This window comes from Myzus persicae, unplaced genomic scaffold, assembly GCF_001856785.1.
Source record: "Myzus persicae strain clone G006 unplaced genomic scaffold, MPER_G0061.0, whole genome shotgun sequence".
NCBI classification, from domain to species: Eukaryota; Metazoa; Arthropoda; class Insecta; order Hemiptera; family Aphididae; genus Myzus; species Myzus persicae.
In genome coordinates, this window is record NW_019103315.1 from 532,198 (window position 1) to 558,994 (window position 26,797).

At 29.3% G+C, this 26,797-nt stretch overlaps 1 protein-coding gene across 2 annotated transcripts in view; it reads left to right on the forward strand.

Moving 5' to 3' along the window:
- LOC111034264 (PR domain zinc finger protein 10-like) overlaps positions 1 to 22,247 on the forward strand; it is a 58,536-nt gene extending 36,289 nt beyond the window's left edge. Inside the window, exons 8-21 of one of the 2 annotated variants that reach the window (XM_022315393.1) lie at positions 6,531 to 6,719; positions 13,289 to 13,410; positions 13,471 to 13,628; positions 14,324 to 14,462; positions 14,735 to 14,869; positions 15,225 to 15,336; positions 16,129 to 16,247; positions 17,443 to 17,567; positions 17,691 to 17,859; positions 18,164 to 18,361; positions 18,443 to 18,526; positions 18,634 to 18,886; positions 21,209 to 21,309; positions 21,780 to 22,247. In XM_022315393.1, coding sequence (XP_022171085.1) covers positions 6,531 to 6,719; positions 13,289 to 13,410; positions 13,471 to 13,628; positions 14,324 to 14,462; positions 14,735 to 14,869; positions 15,225 to 15,336; positions 16,129 to 16,247; positions 17,443 to 17,567; positions 17,691 to 17,859; positions 18,164 to 18,361; positions 18,443 to 18,526; positions 18,634 to 18,886; positions 21,209 to 21,309; positions 21,780 to 22,064 — 2,189 coding nt within the window. In that variant the 3' untranslated portion in view covers positions 22,065 to 22,247. The remainder of the gene's footprint in view (positions 1 to 6,530; positions 6,720 to 13,288; positions 13,411 to 13,470; positions 13,629 to 14,323; positions 14,463 to 14,734; positions 14,870 to 15,224; positions 15,337 to 16,128; positions 16,248 to 17,442; positions 17,568 to 17,690; positions 17,860 to 18,163; positions 18,362 to 18,442; positions 18,527 to 18,633; positions 18,887 to 21,208; positions 21,310 to 21,779) is intronic. The other variant, XM_022315394.1, reaches the window with a different exon arrangement.
- The last annotated feature ends 4,550 nt before the right edge of the window (positions 22,248 to 26,797 follow it).

Below are 26,797 nucleotides of genomic sequence, written 5' to 3' on the forward strand. Positions count from 1 at the left end.
TTAGTCCAATTATAGTTTACAAAAAAAAAAAAACACCGTAGGTAGGTAGTAGGTAGTGACACTTTCTCTTGCGGTCAAGTTCAGTGCTGCAAAATAAAACATTACCTATTTTTAATAGTTAGCGTGGTTGACACAACAGTTCCGTAACTTTCACTTGTATTGTTGTATGGATGTCAGAAACCAGAAACTAAATACTTAGAATTGTTCGATAGATAAAATGCATAGAAATTAAAATATATTATGTTATTTAAAACGATTTCTTTCTGTTAAAAGTAAACAAACGATTTGCTGAATTATAATTAAACGTTAAAGACAAATTTATTTGAATAAGTAAATTAATATGGAAATGTATGTACAATATTGCATCTAGACAAATGTATACATTAAAACGTCTTTGCTTTTAGTGGAGGAAAGTGTGCTACCTGCTTACACGCGTTTGTACGAACAGTCAAACTCGTTAATTTGAAAATGGTGTTTTGCTACGAGAAATCAAGTATAATTGTATTACTTTTGCATTTTCTCTTTATTTCAATTTCATTAATTCCGTGGATAACTATTTTAAAAATATAGAAACATTTTTACTTAAGTATTGTGAAAAATAGAAACTGCCCACCACTATACTTAGTATAATCAAATATACAAAATGTATATAATATCAAGTAGGTATTTGATCCTTAATTAGTATAGAATTGTCTAATACATTTTTAAATTAGCTATTGAAAATGTATTAAAACAAAAAATATCAGGATAATAAAATATATAGAATACATTGAATTTCTCTTAAAATTGCACTACAATTTATTAGTGTCGAGTATTATACGATGTGTAAACCAAAATGACGCATTTATGTTATTGAAGTATTTCGTGTATCGGGGTAAATATTATTTTGATTATTCGAATGATAAACACAGGTTTGTGGATAGGTTAGTGTGTCGACTCAGCTGTACAAATATAAATAATACACTCATACACAGGGCTGCGACAAGATCATAGATCAATTTTGTTACGGTCAAGTATCAATGGACCGGAAAAAAATGTAATTATAATAATAATAAAAATCGCTGTTTGTATATTTTCATTCGTTTATACCTACGTAGAACGTTAACGGGATCGTTCTGTCTCCGCAAGCATCGTCCAACGTAACAATATGATTTATGATAAAATTGGTACTGGGTGATTCGTTTAAAATCTATAGTACTTTCACATATTTTCACTACCTAGGTACGAAATCTTGACACTCAGTAGTTTTGGACTATATCGATCTTTCTATGTATAAACTTTTTCAAGTTTAAACAAGTATAATTGGGAGGTGGGTAAAAGTGATTTATATGACTGATGCATTTATATTTTACTTCTTCATTTTTTTTTGTTCTTTTTTATGTACATGACTGTGTAATAATGATTTTTAAAACATTCCATAAGTAAGACATTTTTGTTATATTTTTTTGGAAAATTAAAATTGAAAGATTTTATATATTATTTAGAGATATTTATAACCATAATTCCATGGAAATATGTGCCAGAAATGTTTGGCAAACAATTTGCAATATTAAATCTAGTATTTACCATTTATTGTACTAGGATTTATTTTTAATAATTATAAAATATTGATAAATTAATATTAATTACCCCAATTTTCCGATCATCATAGTTTTCATATTATCTTAACTTATTATCGTGGATATAATATTATTCTTAATATCTAAATTTAAAGAACTAAAAAACTGCTCGTTCGAATTTTAACTTTGGTAGACACATCGTTATCTTCATAAAAGTCATATGAATCAACAATTCTCCGAAACATATTAACTATCATTTGAAATTAAAAGTTTGTATCCCTACAGGACACATAAATAGTATGATAATATAAATAATTGAAAATATTATAGTCCTCATGTATATTTCCAAATATTCCAACAATCTGAATCATAATAAACTTGTTATTAAAGGATAAATTGTAGTTGGTATGCTGGTGTGATTCATCCTATATATTTATATTATATTTATTATTTTGTTCAACGATTATACCAGTTACAACCAGTGATTACTTAGACTGCATTCTACAAAATATCAGAGGTTAAAATACTTTTAAATATAAGAATTTTGTTTATGGTTGAATAATAACGGGAAACAATTTTTATTTTTTTAAAGTAGTTTGAGGAAAATACTGTAACCTCACTAGATTTTAGGTCTTTCAATATTAATACTCATTTTTTATTATGATATAATGTAATAAGTGTAATATTCAATATTATAATAGATATTTACGAAAATTAACTAATTAAAATAATGCATCTATAGAAAATAAGTGTTCATTATTGTATACTGTTATTTTATTTTAGTTAAGTACTTTAGATTGTTTTAAATATAATCAGTATTATTTTTACATATTATTATTATTTTAAAATTTAATAATCAATGGCTCTTATTTAACGCAATTATATCAGTCGTGCCTTCCCTAAAAATGGCCTATAGCGCAATATTGTTTTATGAAAATGTAATTTCAAGGGAAATTTGTAAATTCCCACACATTTTCAACATTAATTGGTTTCCATGAATACTTGTACAATTTCCTTATTTACTGCAAAAGTGTAAGACCTGCTTATCAATGTAACCATTGTCTCATTGGAACTACTAATAGTTTGTTTATACCTATCTATATTTCTTGTATGTCTTTAAAAATTAAAGTCGTTTATTAACTTGATTTGAACTACAGTTACGTACAGTTATTAACTGCATCAGAAGTCAAAACTGTAAATCCATTAATATTTATTTTACGGCCCATTATTTTCAGTGGATCCGGTTTATAGGGGAAATTGACAGTATTACCTAACATCGGTTGGTTTTGACATTGGCAGGCGATGAAAATAAATCTCTAGTATTGCAGTTATTCAATAATAACCTCACCGTAACACTAACACATCAGTTTTGTGAACGAACTATACAGGGTGATTTACAAAGCATTTCTGCATCAATGATGCAGTCATTTAAAATTATTTGTACTTACTTAAAGATTATATATTTTTTAAATTCTTTAGATTTTCTATACTTCTTAAGAATAGTTTCCTTTGAAGATTCACACTGTTTTCAAATAACAACCTCGGTTTTCTACTGTAAATTATTTAGTGAATCATTTTTCTGACCATTTCGACTATCAGAATAAAAATTACTGTAGTTTTTGAGTTGCTTAGGCTTGGGTAGATATTACGAATAGTAGGTTTATTCTTTATGATAGTGGGTTTACGAGGGCTTTATAGATATTTAAAATTTTTAAACTTTTAGTCATTTCTATTAATCTATATTCATTCATTTAAATCTATATAAATCTATTTTTGTAAAGCCGTGTGTAAGGACTATTATTCTTAGTATAAACATATTTATAACTTTCATTTGAAAAACAGAAGTTGATATACAAAGTTGACAGTATAAAAAAACCTCAAAATTCAAAGATACAGTCTTCAATTATAAATTACAGAATCAGAATTTAAATTAATTTATTAAATTTAAAAATGAGAGTGAGCATGATGGTATATTTATCCTACAGTACCTTTGTACAAAAATATATCCGTTACATACCACCTAAAATTCACGATATAATATGAAAATTATTTGGATTAAATTAATATTACCCAACGTGAACTTCACTGGTGCGAATTTTCATTCCGATACGTGTCTTTATTTTAAAAGCTGGTATTTTTTTTACAATTATCACGTGTTAGGAGGCGTTTCCCGATAATCATTCGGATTGCATGCGCCGCTAATAATAATTATTAACTGTACTGGCGGATAAACGTTTACCTACGTGTTTATAGCGTCAATCTCTTGGTTTAATTGTGATCAGATTGCTTGGATTAATTTTTTTTTCCTCGTTTACTTTTTACTATAGCCCCAAGCTCGTGGTTGTTGTAACTTTCCTACTCGTAGGCGGTGGTGGTGTAAACTTTTTTCCTATACATTTCGCCTAACCTTAAATAAGTACCTACCTACACACCAATTTTTTCACATTTTACACTTATTTTTCACACATTTTAAACGTAGATCATATGCAACTATGCGAGGCGAGTATAAATTATAAACTAGTCTAGCCGTCTTGGAGCCTGGAATCATTGGGGTACCCACCCCTACTTTTAGACGAAGCAGTCGCCTTGTAAAAAACTCCACCACTGCTCGTAGGTAAACTGAATAATTATAATATTGTCCATTTATCGCAGTGCGTGTGCAGTGCGTTGTCTTCGTCGAGAGAAAGTAAATAATAAATTAAAAGAACGATTCCACTATAATTTTACACCGCGATTACAATCCTCGAACGAGCGTAAAAATAAGTCTGGCAACTATTGGATAAATAAAAAGTCTGTCATGCCATCCAAGTGTATTATGTTATGAAAAGAAAATAGAAGCATATGATCGCGAATAGTGGATACTGCGTACAAATTATTATAGTAGTTTTAGTAAGATCTGACCTAACCGGAACAAGTTTTGGCTTGTATAATTTACCATTATAATATACTAGATATTTATATTATATAGTACTAGTCTGTGTGTATGTTTCAAAGTGCAACTCTATCGGTTACCGCTGTTTCTTTTTTTATCACCCTAACGGGTTTTATTATTGTCGGCAAAATAATTTTTAGTGTCTTATATTCTATCAAAAGTGTAGATTAGTTTTAATATAAGTTGTTTTTTATTCTGAATAGCTTCTATACAAGATGAGTTTTAGGGTGTTGTTCCCGTTAATAATTTATTTAAAAATTTTGTTTTTGAAATATCATCTTGAAGAATTGTTGATGTATTACAGAGCCATAATTATTATAATTTACAGTATTTATTGGCTCCCTTAATTGGAAAAAAAAAATGAAGTTGCGTTTATGTTTCTCAAACATCTGAGCTAATTATTTTTTGAAAATAATTTATGTGAATATTTCATTAGTTGCATTATAGATTTCCATTAAGTATTTAAAGAGTTGAATATAAAATTCTATGTAGGGGAAAACGCTATGGCTATAGGGAGTATATTAGTAAGAGAGTAATTATGAACGAGAGGATAAACAAGATTTTGAAATTTTTTGGATGCTATCTACACCATGTGAATTTAAAGTGTAGTTTGTTCTTGTTTAAAGTATTTTTTAATGACTACTAATTTTCAGTATTCGTTGAATACCAGTACTTAATATCGAACCAGTATCCAGGTGTTCAGAATAATATTAATAATAATTTTTTAAAACCATAATTAGATTTTGAAAGATCACTATATGTTTGTGTCCTGAATAAAAAATATACGAAATCGTATCCGGTATTAAAGTTTGTAGATCTATTTATTTATGCTTAGATTTATATATTTTTTAATTAACATGAAAAGATTTAATTAGGTACTACATATATGTGTCTACTATACACCTAAATAAATTACTTTCAAGTATTAATTTTGTGGTACATTCCGAATTATATTTATTTTAATTTAAAAAATTGCGTTTGAGGAATGTTATGAATGTAATGTCATGTTGTCGAAGTGTCCATTATTTCTAGAAAATTCTCGATGGCACCATGTGGCCGCGTACATGGTTGATGATTCCTTGGTGATTAATAAGATAGTTATATCCTTACTGTCTTACAAGATTGTAAATCACTATAAATCGTTAACGTTTTTGAAAAAAATGTCTGTTATGTAATTTTAAGTCACTTAAGACTGAATTTTCCAAAAAAACTATTTTTCAATATTTTTTATCATATTTTTTTTTTTTTTTTGAAGCCATGTATACAATCCCTATATACTAAAATCAAAATAGTTTTTTGAGTACTTCAATACATTCATTTTTATAAACCGATCATAAATTATATTCATAAATAATATTCTGCTTCAAAAAAAATGAATTAAAAATGTATATTGTCATCCAAAAGAGTAGGTAAACAACTTACTCATTGTTAATGATAAAAAATAGTGAAAAATATAATTGTTTCCAACAATGTTGCTTTGTACCGTCTCTAAGTTATGTAAAAGAAATATTTTCAAAACCGTTAGAGTTTTCTGGAATAGTATTAATGTTTTATGCGTTAAATGAATCACCACGTTCTGAGGTGTTGGAATTTTTAAGTAGCCTCCTTCGTATTGTTCTCGATACATTTTTATTTACTTTAGTATTGTCGCTTAACGATTAGATAAGTAGTTCCAGGGTAACTTGTGACAAAAATATGAACCTAAACATATTTTATCAATATCTTTGAAGTTGAATTTTGAAAATCTCTACTTAGTGCTTGTCTCTGATAAGAAACCACTGTGCAAAATGTCAAGATTATAGACCTAGCTTGTTGTTTGATCTGTGCATGTCTGACAATCAGTTTCATCTTTTAGGTGTATTTAGATGTATACAAGTATTTTAAATTGAAGAAGACGTATATAATATAAAATCAAGTTTCCGAGCTACTCGTTGTACTTGTACAATTATAAAACGTATACTATATACCGTATTAATCGAAATAAACTCCAAGTTCAATTTATTTAATTGCAACTTTGTATTTTTATGTTTTTAATTTAGATAAATCCAATTGGATGTGTTTTGTGCGACCAGCAAAAACGAAACACGAACAGAACATGATTGTTGACCAAATCGGGGATTATCTTTATTTTACAACTACAAGAGCGATTTACCAACGAGAAGAGTTACTCGTCGGATACAGTACATTTTATGCACATAAACGAGGCTTACATGTATTACTGCCTGCAGGTCAGTAAATTATTATTATAACCGATCGATAACTTTTATTGTAGATACATTATAGTAATTAATTATTGTTTTTACTTTATATCGATTTACGGGTACTTATAGTACTCACAACAGCTGATTACCAACGTAAATAAAATAGTGTTTTTTGAGGCCTAGTGTGGCTCGGTGATTGGCTGCAGTCACTATGTGCGCTGCGGTCGAGGCATTGTCCGGTATCACTAACTCTCGTATGGACTCTCAAATGGCCGGGGTTTTTTATGACGAATCCTCCCCACACACTCACGTGTTTTTAAACCAACTGTTACCTCACGACAAAATGTTAATGGCCATAGTGAAGCTAAGGCCAATAAAAAAAAAGAAAGAAATTATATTTTAATTTTAACAGTTTATACTTTATTCCGATTTAATTACACAATACGCTGAATCATATTATAGTGCTATACGATTGCACTTAGGTGGATCGTGTACATGTTCTGAAATTCGGTTGGATATCAATAAATACAGGTAAAATGTTTAATTTTAGTCGCTTGATGACGAATATTGAAATTCATATTAAGATTTAATGAAAAAATTAATTTCAATAGTTCTATGTCTTTGTATAAAAACGTGATATTTTCAATTCGTTATCAATGGGTTTCTTCTTCTTATATATATAAATATATCATTCACGTATTCAATGGTTTTATGTAAGGTAAAACCTATCTACATCAAACGAGATAATATTCAACAAGGGGATGACAAATCGGGGTCGTGTAGTAGAAAATATTATCGAGTGCTTACTCCGTACCTGTAAGTTATGGACTCGAAAGATGCTCGATATTGATGATAGGCTTACACACGGGTGAATAATAATTGTTTGTGTATTAGCTAAGTCAAGCGTAGAAGGAAAGGTCCGAGCTTAAAGCTTTAAAAAAGATATTAAAGCCCATGTAAAAATGCAATGAATATATAATAATCGTTACAATTTGCATTACGCATTTAATCTTAAATATACTTGCGGTAACCGGTAGGTATAATACGTATATAGCTATTACTTGATTTATATTACAAACAGATAGTTATTAAATTCATGCCATATTATAATAAATTATAAGAACCGAGTGGTATACTGGTATCGTTTGGGTAAACTGAGGATGAAAATAAATAAAGGTTATATTATTTAGCAACAGAACTCAGAAAAGCTACAAGAACCAAAAAAATAATTAAAATAATTAATTTATAAGTTTTAATTCAAAAAATGTTCATTGTAAAAAATTGAAACATTCTACTATTACTCAAATCATAATTTTCCATACATGATAAAATTTCCAAAATATTTGGACTAATCTTAATATATTTGTACCATGAACCTCATCATGAATATTCTAAAAGTTATTGAATTATAAGTGTTGATTACAATAATCAATTATATAATATTATAATATTAAAGTTATATGGTACAATATATAGGTTGTGTTTTTGCGAAAATTAGATCAACTTACTTTTGAATAGAAAAAAAAATTACTCAGTGATAGTTATGTATAAATATATTATTATAAAATACCCTATTACAACTATATTTAAGCTAGTAGATGATCGCCGGTCATAATCGTTTTTTGTATGTATTGATTCGCTCTTTAATTTAAATCTCAGAAATCCATTGACCATAATTATATCTACTCACTCAATAACAAAGTACTCTTTATTGAACCTAAATTTACCATATTCTACATAAATTAGATGAATATATGATATATTCAGGCAACATGCTCCAAAATTACCAAATAAGATTAACGACATAAAAAAAACACATTTGCAATGTATTGCATAAACATCATTGAAGTTGATGTTATTTAAATGTTATGTTTTCAGAAAAAAAAAACCTGTGTGAAATCATTGTGAATCAATATACTCCTCGATTTGATATAAATATTGAAAAAAAATGAATTAAAATTGTTTTAAGAAAATTTCTAAAATAGTGTCGTTTGAAATTTTGATTTCAATCGATTTTTTTCTTATTTTGATTTGATTATCATCGTGCTCGATGAAAACTGCGATCGTGCTTACTATCCATACGTTCGGAACTTAATATAATATCTTGTTTGGTCTAAATCTACTTCAGATTTCTTTTTTTCATTAACACCACTCCCTCACCGTCGTGTGTAGGTAATAAAAAAAGTTGTAGTAGGATAAATCTTATTTATCAATTACTTTGATGTAATATACAGTAGATAATATTTTCAGTGTTCATATTTATATGTGTTAAATTTTGATTTTTACGTTACACTTGCCATAATCTTATATGTTTCAATGAGTTTTCATTGAGTTTATTATAATTTTAACGTATTACCTATTTATTGATTTTTTACACTCATACATTAGGTAGGTATAGGCGTACAATCATACAATCATATGCTATTATTTATTTGAAATTCATTATTAATCTTTTACTGTAATTTATTATTTTATATTATTGCATTTATATTACATTACTGTGGTTTTTTTTTTTATTTTTATTTTTATTTTTTTATTTTAGAACCATCAGCACATTACCGCGGTTATAAATAATCTATTGGTGCTGTATACCAAAAAAAAAATGTATTTGCGATAAGTTCTATGTAGTGTGTTGTTGGAGTAAATATGCAACTTATTTCTCAGTACAAAAAAAAAAATTGCAAAATTATAATTTCTCGGTAATTGCTATACCAAAATTGGTAGGGTCAAATTCACCTAAATGTTTCAACCGAAATTTTAAGTTGATGGGGAAAATTCTAGAAAAGCCACTTAACTACAAGGTTGGAATTTTTTTCACAAAGACTAAACAAATTGCAAATTAGTTGTAGAATTATGAAAAAAGGTTGAAGTTTATACGTTTAGGTGATTTGGCTTTACCAATATTGGTACTTGATATAGTAGTTACGGTGAAAATATAAAATTGCTAATTTTTTATGTTGGTTGCAAAATATTTTAAAAGTTTGGTGCAGTTATCATGTCAGAGGTTGGGCCAACTTCATGTTCATGATTCAGTTATGTATAAACATTTATGATATAATATATAAGAATAAGCTGTGGAATAATAACTATATTATTAGGTGACCATCCTTTTTTCTATGCTATTGTAGTATGGATACCAGATTTTACCATACATACTATGATATTTTAATAGAAAGCTTCATGATTAATTCTTTATTGGTTTAACTTGAGCTTATTACATATTTTAATCAAATTTACTGAAGACTTTACAGTCTGCATGTTGTGGATACTCTGCCACATACATAGGGACTGGCTACTGTGTCCTCGCACACGAGCAAGTCTGTCTAGCTAAAAACGTTAATGCAGCACATTCCTTTTGAACTATCGTGTCAGAGGCACAAATTTAGAGGTTCTGTTTATTGTATATATAAATATATAATATTAAAATTATTATATACACAGTGGTTTAACCTGTGAAACACGTTTTCGTTGAGCAAAACTGTCTTGATGATCTATCCAGATTTTAAATTGCATTCCAATAATCATGTATTCAATAAGTAGATATTACTATTTTAGTATTATCATATTGGCGTTAATTGTAATAATAATTATTATTTTAATATCTATAAAATACCTACGCATACGTATAATTTCGTATTTTGATATAGTGCAGTATAACAATGTGTATTTATCCTAAAGTCGAGACATAATTATTATTTTTTAGAAACTTAAAATTTAATTACAAACCATACGAATATTATATTATCTATTACAGTAAAATATATAGTATTACATATTTATACTTTATTTAATTTAGGTTAAATTGTGTGAGGGCAAGATGCATAGTTTTATATTAATATTAATACAAATTATTATGGTCAAACGTATATTTTGTATCGTGATTTGAATGGTAACTATAAAACCAGTTTTTACCGTTTGATAGTGATCGGAACAGTGCTCTTATAGACGTTATAGTTGCACAGTCGACAGTCTGAAGTTAAGATGAAATTAGTTCATAATTTCAAGTATAGATGAAATTAGTGCATAACATCCAATTTGTTTGTAGGTTTTTCAAATGTGCGTGTTTAAATTTTCTTAGATCTGTACCATCAGTAACATTGCTTGTATCCCCCTCTCCATGTAGGACTAATTTCCTCTTGAAAGTTAAAGACTTTAGTTTGTAAGTACTTAAAAGATTGTTTTTTAATTGTTTATGTTACCTTCATATCTTTCCAAGTTTTAAAAATCTCTAGTTTTTTATGTCGTTTATTCAATACGAACTGGAACAACTTGTAATAATTTCAATATCGTTAATTGAAACTAATGAACAATTATTTCAACAACTTTGTATGGGCACTGCATTTGTAGTCAACTTGCCAAGATTTAATGAAAACCAATCTGAAATTTGTTATAACCACTATTTGTTTGTCTTAAGTCTTAATCCATCCAGTATTTTTTATGACTATTTGTTTTGTTTAATATGCTGTGGGAACAATATCAAAATTTGCTTAAAACAAAAATTACGAAAATAGTTTTCTTGTGCTCGTGCATCTACATTTATTTATAGTTCACCTAATCGGATTTTTATAAGAAAATGCTTATAATATTAATTCGAAGTAGGTATAGGATTTTGGATACCAGGGTTTTGATCGGCCTTTTTCACTGACTTGTTATTAATGTTTTTAAGACGTTTGCTCTGTAAGGGATCATCATCATTTAACATATCCTTAACTTATAAGTTATATTCAACGTCTTTCCTATTTGACCACGTATTATAAACATTGTTCTTCGAGTATCAACCGATGTAATGAAAACGATTTGTTGTAAGTGTGTTTCTCGATTCCGATGAAATTCGTCATTTGTGCATGTACATTTTAATGGAGAAAGTACACTGTACTCACGATATCGTGAAATTAATTCTCCCTGTACAATAATTTGTTCTGTCACATCGAAGTAAAAAGTGTTGATAAATTATAGAGAGATAGAAATTTACTGATTTATTATCATAATACCACGGTAAAAAAACACGATGGGTGTTATAAATTTGGAAATGATTTCAATGTGAAAACCCGGTGTTAGCAAACACAGTATAATAAGACGTATAATTGAGATAAACGTAGAAATCGAATAATACACACATAGGCACTTATATTTATGTACTAATAAAAGTCGTAGCTTGTGTTTGGCTCAAACACATTGGCTGATTTATTTATTATTGTATAATATCATATCTCATATAATATGTACCTATTGTACCTGCCTACCATTTTGATTGTATGGTTGTACGTTTATACACTGCGCAGACACGATACACGCGGCCGAACGATATTTAATATTTTGATGATCGCGTATACTCCTCATTCATATTTCGCAGCGTTAATTCTGTTTTTAAATATACAGTCCATAGGTACTTTATAACGTTTCGTGAAATGTACACATCAATGTCAGATTTTGAGTCTATAATTTTCTCGTACGTTTTATAATAACGTTATAATTTTTGACTGCCTAGTAATAATTCATAATTAGGCGCCCATAATTTAAGTGGCGTATATCGGGGAGTGACCTAACAGTATATTAGTAGTTAATGTATATAATTTTCTACTATCTACGCATAGGTAGCCATCAACAGAATTGATGGTTCAATTCCTAATATTTTAGAACAGAACCCGACCAGAACTTTTTTTTTAAATTCAAAGAATACTCTATCCGCACCGTATTCTTAAAAATTAAAAAAGTATGCTAGTTTATGTAATTCATATATTTTATTATTTTCATTTAGATCAGATGACTAAATTTTAAAATGTTTATTTACAATAAAGTAACGTAGGTACCTCAATAAATCATAAATAATTTAGAATTTGGTTCGCGGTTTGAATTTGAAACGTCCAGCTCATAGCTTCTATAATGTTGTGTTATGTATATTCTATTTTATACTCCACTCGATCTCCATATTTATGGTCTTTTCTGCTTAACTTGCTTGGATATTACGGAGCTGCGGGGGAAAAAATTTTAATTTTGATAAATTTATTTTTGCTAATTATTGTGTATTTTAATTTTTAATCAATTGCTTTTATATAATTTGAAATATTGTACTGTCGACTGTCACTAAGACATTTTGAAAAAAAAATTTTTTAATTTTTTTTTATGGAAACTCATATTTAAATTTTATATTCTGAAGCAAACACATTTTAAAGAACATTTTTTTTAAAACATTTATTTGGAAAATATACAATCTGTAAGGGTAATTTAAAATAAGCATATATGCGTTGTTAATGTGTTTTTTTACTTGAATTTACATGGGTTTAAGGAACTACCCGTCTACCCAACAGTAGTACTTATGACGTGAGGGAAAGAACATTAATAATAATAACTATTTCCCGTAATAAATTTTGATTCATCATATTTAATGATAGGTACTTACACATTTTAGAAATTGACATTTAAATATGGGTCAAAGATTATTCAATACTAATATTAATCATAATATGATATTATTATATTATTATTATGATACATTATACGATATTATCGTAATTAAAATTTTTAAGCGTCAATAATGAATTTTGAAAAATGTAAAATGTAAAAATAGTATTAAATAAAATAAAAATTTTGTTTAGTTATCAATCATGATATTTCGCCTCCTCTTGCACGAAAAACGTTTAAATCACTGAAAATATCACAAGAGTTGAACAGACCGTCTGAACATTTTAGAAATAATTTATCGAGCAAAGGAAAAATGGTATGTGGTTAACGGATCCACTTAAATAGTTTTACTTAAAATTGTTGATTGTTTTCTTAGATGAGAACAATACCAACAACTTGCAAGCATATGACATTTAAAAGAAAATTATCCAATCGATTTGGTAAAAATAATGGACAGTGTAATCTTTGCGTCAATTCTCAGAATAACTCTAAAAACGCCTATAGAATGAAATTAAGATCGAACAATAACATTAAGTAAGTCATAATGATTGTGGTATTTACATAATATATACAGTGGTTTTGTGTTCTGAGTTAAGTGACAAATGCATTAATGTTATGATGATGTTTATTTTTATACTTAGTATTTTTGTCTGTTAGTACTAAAAATGCTTCGATCTCTAACTTCTATATCTTTTATGGTACAAAAGTAAATCCAATTTTTACTTTGAGGGGGATCAAAAGAAAAAAACTACCAGTACTTTTATGAGCTTTTTTAATTTAAATTTTTGCAATAATAGATATTTATAAGTAAACTAACGATTTCTCATCGAACTATTTTCTTATTATGTTGAAATACAAGCATTTTTTAAGTTGAAATTTGGATCAAATCAGATCTATTTATGGGCGTTTTAAAATTTTAAAATAGGGATATTATTATATTTTATACACACATTTTCAAATATAATGTTTTCGGAAAATATTAATTCAGCCTAATGTAATACGTATAGTAAATGAAAATTACTTTATAGTAATAATATCATAAAATATACTCAGTATTGTGGGATGACAGACCGTCTTCGCTCAGAATCATTTTTCGTATACAATGATTTTATATCTAACACATCCATTACAGAGACCCGCACGACATCTAATGTACATCAGAGGTTTATCCACTTTGCCCATATTTTTAAATTAAAATTATTAATAGTTTGCCCTTGTTTTATAATTAGACATATTTGGCTGTGTATGTCCTGTGATTTGAAATTTTCAAAACGTGAAACAATTTTAATACACATCAAATTGCACGAAGACGAGTTTGATGTCGAACAAGTAACATTAACCGATACCAGTTGTCCGGAATGCAATACTGTAAGTATTAGATATTTTTATTTTATTATTTTATTTGATGTATAGGTTATGACATATATTTTGAGATTTAGTGGAATGGTAGGTATAGATAATTTTTATTAAGTCAGGAGTCGTCTTTAACCTAAATTTTAGAAAATCCGTAAATAACTTGAGCCAAAATGTTGTGGTTAACACCAAATTTTTTTAGCAGTAGCTGTTAATGTTTGTCTAGTACTAAATTGCTCTAAATTTTTTTCACCAAACTTTTTATATTGTTATTGTTATTTTTTTAGGAGTTTCATCAAACCGAAGAACTAATTAAACACGTTTACGTGCACAGTTTCACGGATAACAGAATGGGCCTAGGTGGTACCTTTTACAACTGTTATCAGTGTGAGAGGAGATACAGGAATGCCATACATCTAAGGGTTAGTTGTTGCATGAATTATATTTAAATAATAATACATGTTCAAGTGTTTTGTTGGAAACGATTAATGTGGCTAATACAACAGCAAAAAAATTGTCTACTTTATATTTACAAATTGAAAAGTCTAATAAATTCTGTATGTTCTTTTAACGATACAAGTACCTACTAGCTCCTAAGTTGTATTACACATAAACAGTAAGCGTCAACCCTTGGACAATTAAATAGGAAATTGATTTGTTTCCATAAAATTGTTTGTATATTTGAATAATTAATGCAATTTTTGTTTACAATTTAATTTATTCCTTTTTGTCTGCCATTTTTTACTATTATCTTATATTTAAGTTTTCTCTGTTTAGGCTCATCAAACAAAACACAAGGAAAATGAACTCAAGCCTTACAAATGTAACATGTGCGATAAGCGTTTTTTGAACACTGTCGTTTTAACATGTCACGTGCGCACCCATTTTGGTTGGTACAATATTTAAGCATATTTTTATAGATTGTTTTTTCGTTATTATTATTAGTATTAAGAAGTTTTATATTGTTTAATTAGCCCATATAATTTCATCATTGATGCAATAAACGTTGATTACCAGTACCTATATGACCCCTTAAAATTCAACTACAATATGGCAATATGGTTATACAACACCACACATATTATGGTTAATTGTTATATATTTTAATGTATATAATAGTCATTATTATTTTAGTTTTTTTTTTTAAATACAATCATCATACTTGTGAATTTACGGTTTGAACGGAATAAAGTAATATAGGTACTAGGATTATAATATCTTTTCTGAATCTCCGTGTGTTGACAAAGTTCTAACGCTTTAGTATTCGAGGAACTAGAGTTGTCTTGCTGATGAAACTATGTGATTTCTGGAAACCCGCGTAATTATAATGACTTTATAGAACTAAATATGTCATATTATGCGAGATAGGTGCAGTTGTGTGGCAATCAACACAAAACACAATATTATTAGTTCATCGATTTAACTGTTATCATATATATAGAGATAGAAGGTTATACTTACATTCATTGTTATGTATATTAACCGTGAGAGTACGTTTAAAAAATACATTTTTTGTAGATTTTTGTTTTAACCGTTGACTTCTTAGAACAAGAATGCATGCTTATAGTGCTTATATAGCATCCTGTAATGTTTTGCACTATCTATTATCGGCGAAATGGATGTTATTGTTCGCACAAAAGTATGAAACTAACTGTGTAATAATATTTTATATTCATTTCAGAGGGTGTAATTTACGACTGCCCCATGTGTCGTTTGACGTTTGTCGATTTGAAATCATTAAAGGGACACGTATATTCACACGCAGTGAACAACATCTTCTATTGCCCGATGTGCCCACTCGTACGATTATTTTACTTATATTACATCGAGGGCAGGAGGGGGGCTCCTCTCTCTCAATTTAACTTAAAAAAACCATCTATGCTACTTATTAGCACGAATATGAATCGATTATTTTTAGATTCTGCATTACCCTTATTTACGATTTATTTATTAAATAGTACAAGGGAGAGCTTGTATAACGGTACTTTAGCTCACTTGTGTTATTTAATTAATCACTTTTATAATTCTCTTTTTACCAAAATTAAGCCCACCATTGGGCATTGGCATGATTTTGCATGGCGTTGGGTGTATCGTTATATCGAATTGTCTTATCAACAGCTTACCTTTTTTACTAGGAAATAATTTGGAAATAAATAAATCAAGTTCAGTTTCTTAGTTAATTTAGTATTATCTGAAATTGTTTTGGGTACATGTAAAAATGGTCAATAATAGGTGACCTTAAGATGTTTCTCTCAGTTTTTACGGTCGAATAACTTGAAAATGAGTATAATATGATAATTAAAAAAAATAGTTTAAATCATCAAAATAAGACCTAGGTCTGTTATAAAATTACTTATTATTTTATAATATAATTTGAGTATTTGTCTATACTGTACGACTATTATGCATCTTATGATCACGTTAGTACATTGTTGTATTTACAAATTTTGAAATAAATGATAAATATGTAAGGCATCTAATAATAATAATAATAAAAAGTTGAATCGTATAATGTACATATATATATATATTATTATCTTTTGCTTACAATGCTAATGTAGAATAAATCAAATATTAGTAATGTCCAGTGCATCCCTTAGTAAGAAATGTGAGTTGTTGATGATATAAATCGATATAACGTTACAACAAATATCACAGAAATTCATGCCAATGGCATACAAATTGTTGGTAAAAATTAAAAAAAAATATTATTGCTTTACTCTTGGTTGATTTAATAATGTTACTTCACCATGACATGATTTAATAAATAACTCGTAACTAAGGGCTTCTCAAAATCCAAAAATAGTCGTGAAAATTCACTCTAATGCATGCTAATTACTGGTTTTTTTTCAAATTTTAAGAGGGGGAGGCAGTGCAATGCACGTGATTATATTATTATGCCTACTATTTTATTATCATCAATTGAGTAGATGTACGCGATTGTACTTCGATGATTGATTATAAATTGTTTTGTTATTGTTTTTTTTTTACCCAGCAATTCAATACTTATAAATTGATCAGAAAGCACATCCGAGCCCGGCATCACGGCATTGAGTTTGGTTGCGAATATTGCAATAGTTCGTTTAATAGTCGTTTCAATCTCAACTTACATATGCTCAGGTATTTATTGTGAGCATTTCTGTGTGCGAAATCTATAGAGTTCTATACGAGCATATACAAATGATTTAGTGCTCAATCGTTGGTATATACATTTTATAAATTTGACGTTTATTTAATTCGCAGTCATTCGGATCAAAGGGATTTTTTATGCACTATGTGTGGTAAACAGTACAAGAGGAAAGACAAACTTAAGATACATATGAATAAAGTTCATTATTCCAAGAAAAAGCCATCGAAAACTCAATTAAAATTAGAAGCCAGGGCGGAGAGAAAAGCACAACAAATTCAATTGGTAGTAATATATATTATTAGTAAATGATAATAATTTATTTGAATACCTACCTATCTTATGCAACGATCAAAACATTAAACATATTACATTTCTGAAATATGTTATATTTTATTCAATTTATAATTTAGTTGATAAAACTATATGTATAAAAACTCCAGGCTTCAGACTAATAATGAATTTAATTACTGTAGTATTCGTGGTTATTTTAAATATATAATATGCTATTTTAAATATTTCATATTGTATACATTTCGATACACTTTATGTGCCTATATTGAATGAACTAATTATTTTTTTTTTTTAGAAAACAACGAAATCAATGTTGGAGTACGAAAGTTCAGAATTTAGATGTGATAAATGTTTGGTGGGTTTCAAAAGAAGAGGCGTTTACGTAAATCATTTGGTACTGAGACATCCTGAGATAAATCTTGATTCCGTGCCTTCACTCAACCAACCAGTCGTACCTAAAGCCAAAATGTACATGTGTTTGTACTGTGATAAAGTAATCATATGACACATCATAATCTATTTCCGTGATAGGGGGATTAATTAATTGTTATAACAATATTTAAATTTGCTTCAGATATACAAGACTAACGCTAAGCGGAAATCGCACATACTTAAAAATCACCCGGATTGCGAACTCCCCGAAAAACCGACTGATAAAGTAAGTAGTAAAAATAATGATACAGTATTCTTAGAAAAACGTTTAATTGTTACCAATTGATGAACATTATATTTGTTAATTGATCAATTAATTATTGGTGTGTTCAGACGGTTACCATTGATGACGATCCACCCAGTCAAATGGATAGTAGCACTGTCGCCACTGCGTCGTCTCAGGCGCACAGTTGCCAGTGGTGTTACAAACAGTACGTGTTAAAAAATAAACTTTTAAGACACCAACGGGCACATCACTACCATTTGTTGCCTCCGTCCTTACAAGAACCCCAGCCATCGAAAAAGCTCGGACATAAAGTAAAAAAAACAGAGCAACCCCCCCAAACAGTTAACATTCAGTTTACCGGTAAGTATATTTTTAATTTACACAATAGTCTATTTTTTACATTTATATAATAGTACGATAGTGTAAACCTTTGTAGATTTACTCAATATTTATTTGTTTTACGTTGTACAGTTAACAATTGGTATTTGGTAATACAAAATATTTACATTATATTATATCATCTTATTTAATAATTAAACGATACAAGCGAAGACAGAGGGTCTGTATTAACAATAGTATTCAAACGCCTAGATTCATTTATTATTAATTTTTACTCATATGGTTATAAGTTATAACATTTTATGGTATACTGTTCTTGGCTTTTTCTAATAACAATATAGTCCTAACCTTAATGTTTGTGGTATAAATATCTTCAAAATAGTTTAAGTATTTTGAACTGCATTTTGTATGAATAATAAAAAATTCAAATCCATAAAAAAAAATTGTATAGCCATTGTAAGATAAATTTGAACGGGATTCAATATTTAAATGCAAAATAATGATTTTAGCTATGTTGCTGTACCTTATTAAAAAATATTTTTAGTGATTGAAACCTTTACGTATAATTGTATTTCATATAGGTACATGGTTAAATTTTCAAAACATTTAGATTAATTGTATGTTATAACTGCTATTAAATCACATATATAGTTTATACCTAATTCCTAATAAAATCAGTTACTTTAATAATTAATATCAATACATGTATGTGATAATAGATTGACAGACCTCAAAATCGTTTTGAATTTGGTCACCTCCATTACAGTAACTGAATAGTTTGTTAATGACGAGTTGCACTCTACTTCTACAACTGTACAGCAGAACAGTTACCAACTTTTCTTCTTTTTTCCCTTTACCTGTTTAAGATTTCCAGTACAATCTGTTATGTTAAACTAGTGTGCGTTTATCGATCTCATCATTGAATACTCACCACTGAAATGCGTAATTTCCCTATTGTAAATTTGTACTATTCAAAATTTATGTATTAATACATAAGAATTATATAAACATTTATCAATAGTAATACTTTAACAGTGTTTACAACATCAATGTCTAAGGCATAATGGTATTATTTTTAAAAGTCATTAGACTCCAATTTGTATATCTATAATACTCTATACTTACGTTTAGCAAACTTTTGCTCTGACCCCAACGTGTTATATCAGTGTTCAGCAATTAAATTATCATTTAACTGAATTAATTACATGGGTATTTTGGTACCTCGAGGAATGAAATGTGTGCAGCATCCATATCACGTACACATGTGGCTATGCACTAACTAAATTATTTGTGTCCAGTATAAAAAGTCGTTAAAATTAAACATTATACTTAATTATATTCCTGAAAAATAAAAAAACAAGACAAAACGGGTTTTCGAGGGTTATAACTTAGCGGGCTGTACCAGCCACAAGAAAAAACAAATATGAAAATTTTTTTACAAACCTTGTCTTTAGTTTTTTGAATCTAAATTATTCAAAATTATGATTGGACCACGATAACTAACTTAAATAACCATAGGAAGTTGTAAAAACATGACATGTACTTAAAAATGTTATTACTTTAATCAAATTAAATAAGGAATATTTTATGAATAAATTGTCCACTAATTTATAATGTAGTAAAAAAATTATCAAACTCCTAAAGCGGATAATAGAGACTCCCTTTTAGATTTTTATTTTTGTGTCCCTGGGTCTTTATTAATTTTTTCATGTCGCATTATTTATTGTGCTTTTGACAATATTGCCCTAAATTGTATTTAATTATTTCCTTTATTATCCTCGGAAAATTTAATTAGAAGCGCCATGATAGATTGATAATGTGCTTTTGAATGGTTCGCCCACGTCCTTATCGTTTAGTATTTTCTAAAAAAATACCTCTTTGATAAAAATTCGACCAAAATAAACCTATTTTGTGGAAAAATAATATGTCAGACCGGTCCGTATTGTTCTGTATGCTTGTAAACGTGTCAGTGTATTTCTGAAGTCTCATTGACTGCAATCTAAATTTATAAATCACTGCAAGCATTGACGTTGCCATATTATTAATTATTATCAATCGTGTTCCCGAGCTTAAGTGATACTATCGACAACGCCTGGTAGTGAAAAGGGAGGACATGTGCTATTCAATTTTCAGTTAATCGAGTGCGCAAAGAAATAACAATCGTCAAGTATGCTTGAACGTGCACACTTGTAGCAGTGCAAAGGCACAAGTAGACAGTGTAGTTTTGAATTTGGCCTCAGTCCGAAGCGAGAACACACGAACACTTGAACCCGTGTGCGCTGGCTAATGTGTTATTTTATTAATAATTATCGTCATCGTTATTTGCATTTATGTGTGTTTCAGATACAGATGGTTTCGAATTAACGGCCACCGACATACAGCTGGACAATCCAATCGAACCGGGCAGCATAATAGCCATCAAACGGCCCATAAAAGTAAGCCTGGTGAATACTGTTTTATATACCGATCGATTGAGCCGATGCGGATTACAACGAGTGTAATGATATGCAATAATATAAACGTGCGTGTATATTGTACAGAGTGAGCGGGACCCCAGTCGGATTAATGGTTATATATTATATTTCATACGGAGCGTTAGCATGAACGAATCCAAAAGCGCTGTCCCTTCATAACGACTGGTTATTGGTGGTGTGTGTGACAAATTTGGGGATTAAGTGCTTCAGTTTACTATTTTTTTCGTTTCGGTGGTTGTACTATCAGCACTGGGTCCAATTTTCCATTACCTCATAAAACGCGGTTTTTTCTATGCATTTCAATAATTTTATTTTTTTAAAAAAAAAAAACACCACAACACGGCGTTTTGAATAGGCTATCTAGCTACACTGATGGTCATGTTCCCGTCTCTCATTAATAATATTTTTTAAAACTTTTTTATTGTCTTTCTCTGACTTAGAACAATTCCGAGTACATGACGCAGGCCATGCGAGACTTGGGCTTGAGCCCGGCTGACGAAGGTCTGAACGAAGAACAGTACTATCGGATATTGGACACGCAGGGTGACGTGGCTTATGCTCAGGCCATCGATCCACCGGTCGCCTTACTCACGTTCGACGGCCAGACCATTCAACAGGTGCTGTCATCTTGCGTTCCGGCTACGTTACCGATTGCTGACCACTGCGCGACAATGACGACATCGACCGGAGGCAATTGCACGACGACGAGTGATGGTCTTCAGTAGCAACACCATGATGACCACTGCCGTGCGATCGTGATCATCGCCTTCCCCAGCCGTTCAAGACCGCCCTGTGTATGTTAGGCTAGGACGTGGCAACGCAAGTTCGGTCATGTCGAGACAAGAATTCCCTGAGTATCGATCTTCCATGTTTCTTGCCGAGCCGTGTATCGTTTTAATAATATTATTCCTCTCCCCTTCTCGCGGATCTGATAGAGCGACACAACTCTGGCCTTGGTTGTTGTTTGTGAAAACTTCTGAGTCGTGTCGTGTTGCGTGCTGACGTATAAATAAGTGTCACAGACTTTTGGTCGGTTCGCAGGTCGAATATGAATTAGGGTATAAACTTAAAAAAAAAGTATTACAAGAGTTTCGAACTAAACTCATACATATTATATATATATAAATATCTAATTTATGTACGTGTTTGCCGTTAGGTATAGATATAGGATAGGACGTTCCTCTTGCTTTTGGACTTTTTGTCCTTAAATACACAACATTTTATTTTTATTTGGGCAATTTTCCTCGTCAGTGTGATGCGGAACAAATATAATTGCTGTAGCATTTACTGGCCTACTCTATGTATCGTATGTTAGTGTTTTCACGATCATACTAATATAATTATAGTATACGACATAATCATAATATTATGATTATGTGTTCCGAATCACAAGTTCCTTGTTTAAAATAAAATTGTGATATTATTGTTTTTATTTTTTATTCTTGCATGCTTTCTTCGGTGTCTCTGTACAATTTATTGTTTTGAAAATAAGTCTAAGCTATTGTTGTTTTGAAGTTTTCTTTGAATATACAGAGTGTGTCATAATAGTTTCACAATTTTATATTAAAATTACATGTAATAGTATGACACATTTTCAATGATCTTCTCTTCTGCTCTATACATGAAATCTATAAACTAATAATTAAATAAATAAGTAACTTATTATATTGTTGTACATCACCTTTATGAAACTTAATAATATTCGATACACATTTTACTTAAAATATTTGTCGAAAGTTTACCTTCTTCACATTCACTTTATCTAGTCGTATTTTAATATAACTGAAAACTATTATGGAATTGAGCTTATTATTGGTAAATTGTTAATATAGATTTATTTTGAATCATATGTTATTTAATGTGCATCAGTTTAATTGTTTGTCTATTGCCTACATAAATGTGATGTTAATTTTTAAATTATATAATTACATAATGGAAAAGAAAAGAAAAAAATACACTGCCTCATGGTGTACTAATTACATTAATAATGCATTAAGTCGGACATCCAACACAATGTTTTGGTTGTGTAGTAGTAACTTAATATAATTCTTTTAATGTCTAAAGTTTTGGTAAAATAAAATAGCGTTATTTTATTATATCGGTAATGTGTTGTAGGTAATTATTTATTAATTTGGTGCATGTTATAATAATTTAAAATTTCAAGTCGCTTTTATGCAAAATGACTATGGTTTTTTTGTAATGTACCTATATTAATTATGTGGAATATTAATTAAATTGAGAAATATACCATTTTTATAACGAAATATTTGTGTTTATTAAAATGCATTATCTATAATAAATATTTTTGTACTCAATTTAATTAATTAATTTTTAAAACCTCTTATCCTCTGATTTGTATAAAATAAAAATCATAATCATAAAAATATTTTTTTTAGGATTTATTGTGAAGAATACGTTTTATATTATTATACAGTATAATAATGTATCTAATATGTACTGGTATCTAAGAGTTAGGTTCCTACCTTAAATACGTTTGTATCTTGTATCTTGTTTCTTTTGATATTTGTTAATTTTACCTTGTATCTTTACCATCTAGATAGTTTATTTTTTAGTTTGATGTTGTATATCTAAAATATCTTGCATATTTTTTTTGTGTTAGGATATTAGAGAAAAATGAAGAAACGCTTTTTCGAAATTTAACAAAAACTATTACCTAACTTTTTCAATTAAGTTTTTAAATGTAAGTACCTTATTTTATTTCCATAGCTGATTGACGGTCTCACAGAATAAATCATAAATCAAGTTTGAAACGATGTGTATAGTACAAATTATTTTTGAATTTCTTATAAAAAAAACACAAAAACATAACTAGGGATTATATGCAGATAATGTTATATTTTGTAACTAAAGGTAAAAAATCAAAGTATCTAGTATATTTTTGAAAATTGATCTTGTAGTCTTGTCTCTAGAGGTAAACTTTGATATACCCTTTTTTTCAAATATCTCGTCTCTATCCTCGTTATATAGTGATATAAATTTAATATTTTATAGTACCTACTGATGTGTTGGGGAAGTAATGATCACCCCATTTCCTTATGTTGACAGCGTAACGGAAATACCTATCTATATTGTATTATTATTCATTGGAATACTCGTCTTCACTGTTCAGTACCATATATTAGGTACACATATAAGGCTGTACTTGTCTAGTAAATCGTATAAAAAACAGTTACTCGTCGTAATGCAAGGCTTATATTATGCAGAGCCCTGTAGTCTAAGTAGAATTTTTAATTTAAAACTATCCCCCGAATTCGTTTATAAAAATATAAATTTCAATTAAAATTTGATCAAAAGTCTTTTTGGAGTAATGAGAAATGTTAATTCATTAGGTATTAATGTATTATTCCGGTCTCTGATTTAACATAATCATTTATTCGGTGCAGTGTAATAATATTATGATGATATATATGTGTGTGGCTGCGGTGGTCCGTCCGAGTGAAGAGGTTTAGAAAGGGAGTAAATGATGAATACCTATCTCCCACTTGTACCTACCTGTCTGCTTTTCGAACCAGCCCTTGCGCACATCAACGTGAAAAGGCTTTTCAGCACCCGTTCATTACAATTATATGTCTGCTACCTGCATACCATTATAACGTGTATACCTGTCCGCTGACCGATGGTAATATTATTAGTGTGTCTGTGTGTGTGTTACCAAAAAGAAATTGTAATTAAAGAATAAAACCATTAGTTGACATTAAGACGTGGCGATAGACTTACAAGTATGCCATTATAAACTCAAACTTAATATAACGATACAGAGGCGAATCTGCGTCGGCGGGACTTGATTTGATTTTCTCGAGCCGAGTTGATGCAAATTAATGTAATATTAATAACAGTTAAATATTAAAAGTATCAGTTGTATGACTAGTACATTATAGTTCCCTTTGAAAAGTTTTAAAACACACCACGCCCTATCACCCTTCACTCGTGGATTTGTTTGTAAAAGGTTTGCATTTGCCAGGAATTTTTCCATCACTGAGCCAATATTTTTTGGTTCATTTGCGGCTGACGAATACATTTATATAATAAAATCTAATACTTTTTTATTAAAATTAATTAGAAATAAGATTTTTTTCAACGACTTAACTATTTGGTACCTATTCACATAAGCATTGGGGTAATAAATAAGACTCCATACACTAAAACGTTATAAATAAAACCGAGTGGGCCAGTTCGGGGCCACTGACCTTTATTTGCCCACTCTCCTTGGCGGCGTGCCTCGCACTAGCTGTTCCATATTTTTCTTTTGAGGATATACTCACTATAACAATATGCACTCTCAACGATCAACAAACGAACGCGATGGGTGCTCACACTATACATCACACTCAGTATAGGTAGGTTGTAAGAGAACGAGGCAGATATGTCACGAGTGTGCCATTTAACGGTGCCATCGTGGCTATTATTTCATCATCTTTAACCGTGACTTTGTATAAAATAAATGTGGTACCTTTATGTGTTGGTATAGTTAGGTATGGCATGCGTGTGATGGATGCTGTGCAAATATTCTCGGTTTCCAAACATTTCATTTGGATGCTTAGCAAATATGTACCTGATATTATTCCTCCGTACTCAATATTGGTAATGTCAGAGGCGTGTGCCTAGGTATAACCGTCGAGTATTATATTTCAATAAATATATATATAATATTTACTCTATGGATATACCCCATGGATAATATATTACAATAATATAAAACACTGCAGTAGGTACCTGTAAACGGTGATTCACCAATCATGACCATCCTCTTTTGTTTCTTCAATAAAATGCAGTTTTTCAAAATCTGAGTTTTGGAATTTTGAAATATAAATACTTAACCATTGGATTTTCAAATTCTTGAGATTTTTTGTACTACTATTAAGAAGTGTTCTGTGTAATTAATGCAAACTTATATTTTTTTCTGCAAGTTAGAATTTTTCTTTTCTGCTGCAAATCATTTAGCGTATAATTTTACTGAAAATTTTAGTGCATCAAAATCAAAACTTGAACGATTAGTTTGATTAACTTTCCGTAATAAGTAATAAGGATAATAAGTCAACGATGTTGATTTTGAAAGACATAGGGGCTATATGGAGAGTTGAACATTTCAGTAATCAATATTAATCTATCAACATTTATAATTTGTAAAAATGGTCCAAGTAAAATAAACACTAGATGTCTAGAATCTAGATACAATATTTAAAATTGTTTATTTTATATTTTTGTAAAATAATTTTCAGGGACTATTAGCATAAACATTTAACATTTTAATAACTGAAAAGCTACTAGTTAAAAATTATCAACAAATTGTCCACTAAATACTTTAAATTTCAAATGAAGGGGGTTTTCATTTTAAACAGGAAGTTTGTGTCGCTCCAGGATGCTCCCTAAAAAACTGAGGTACGAAAATTCTTAAGAATTTGGTAAATATGGTGTTCAAGCTTATTAAAAATTCCGC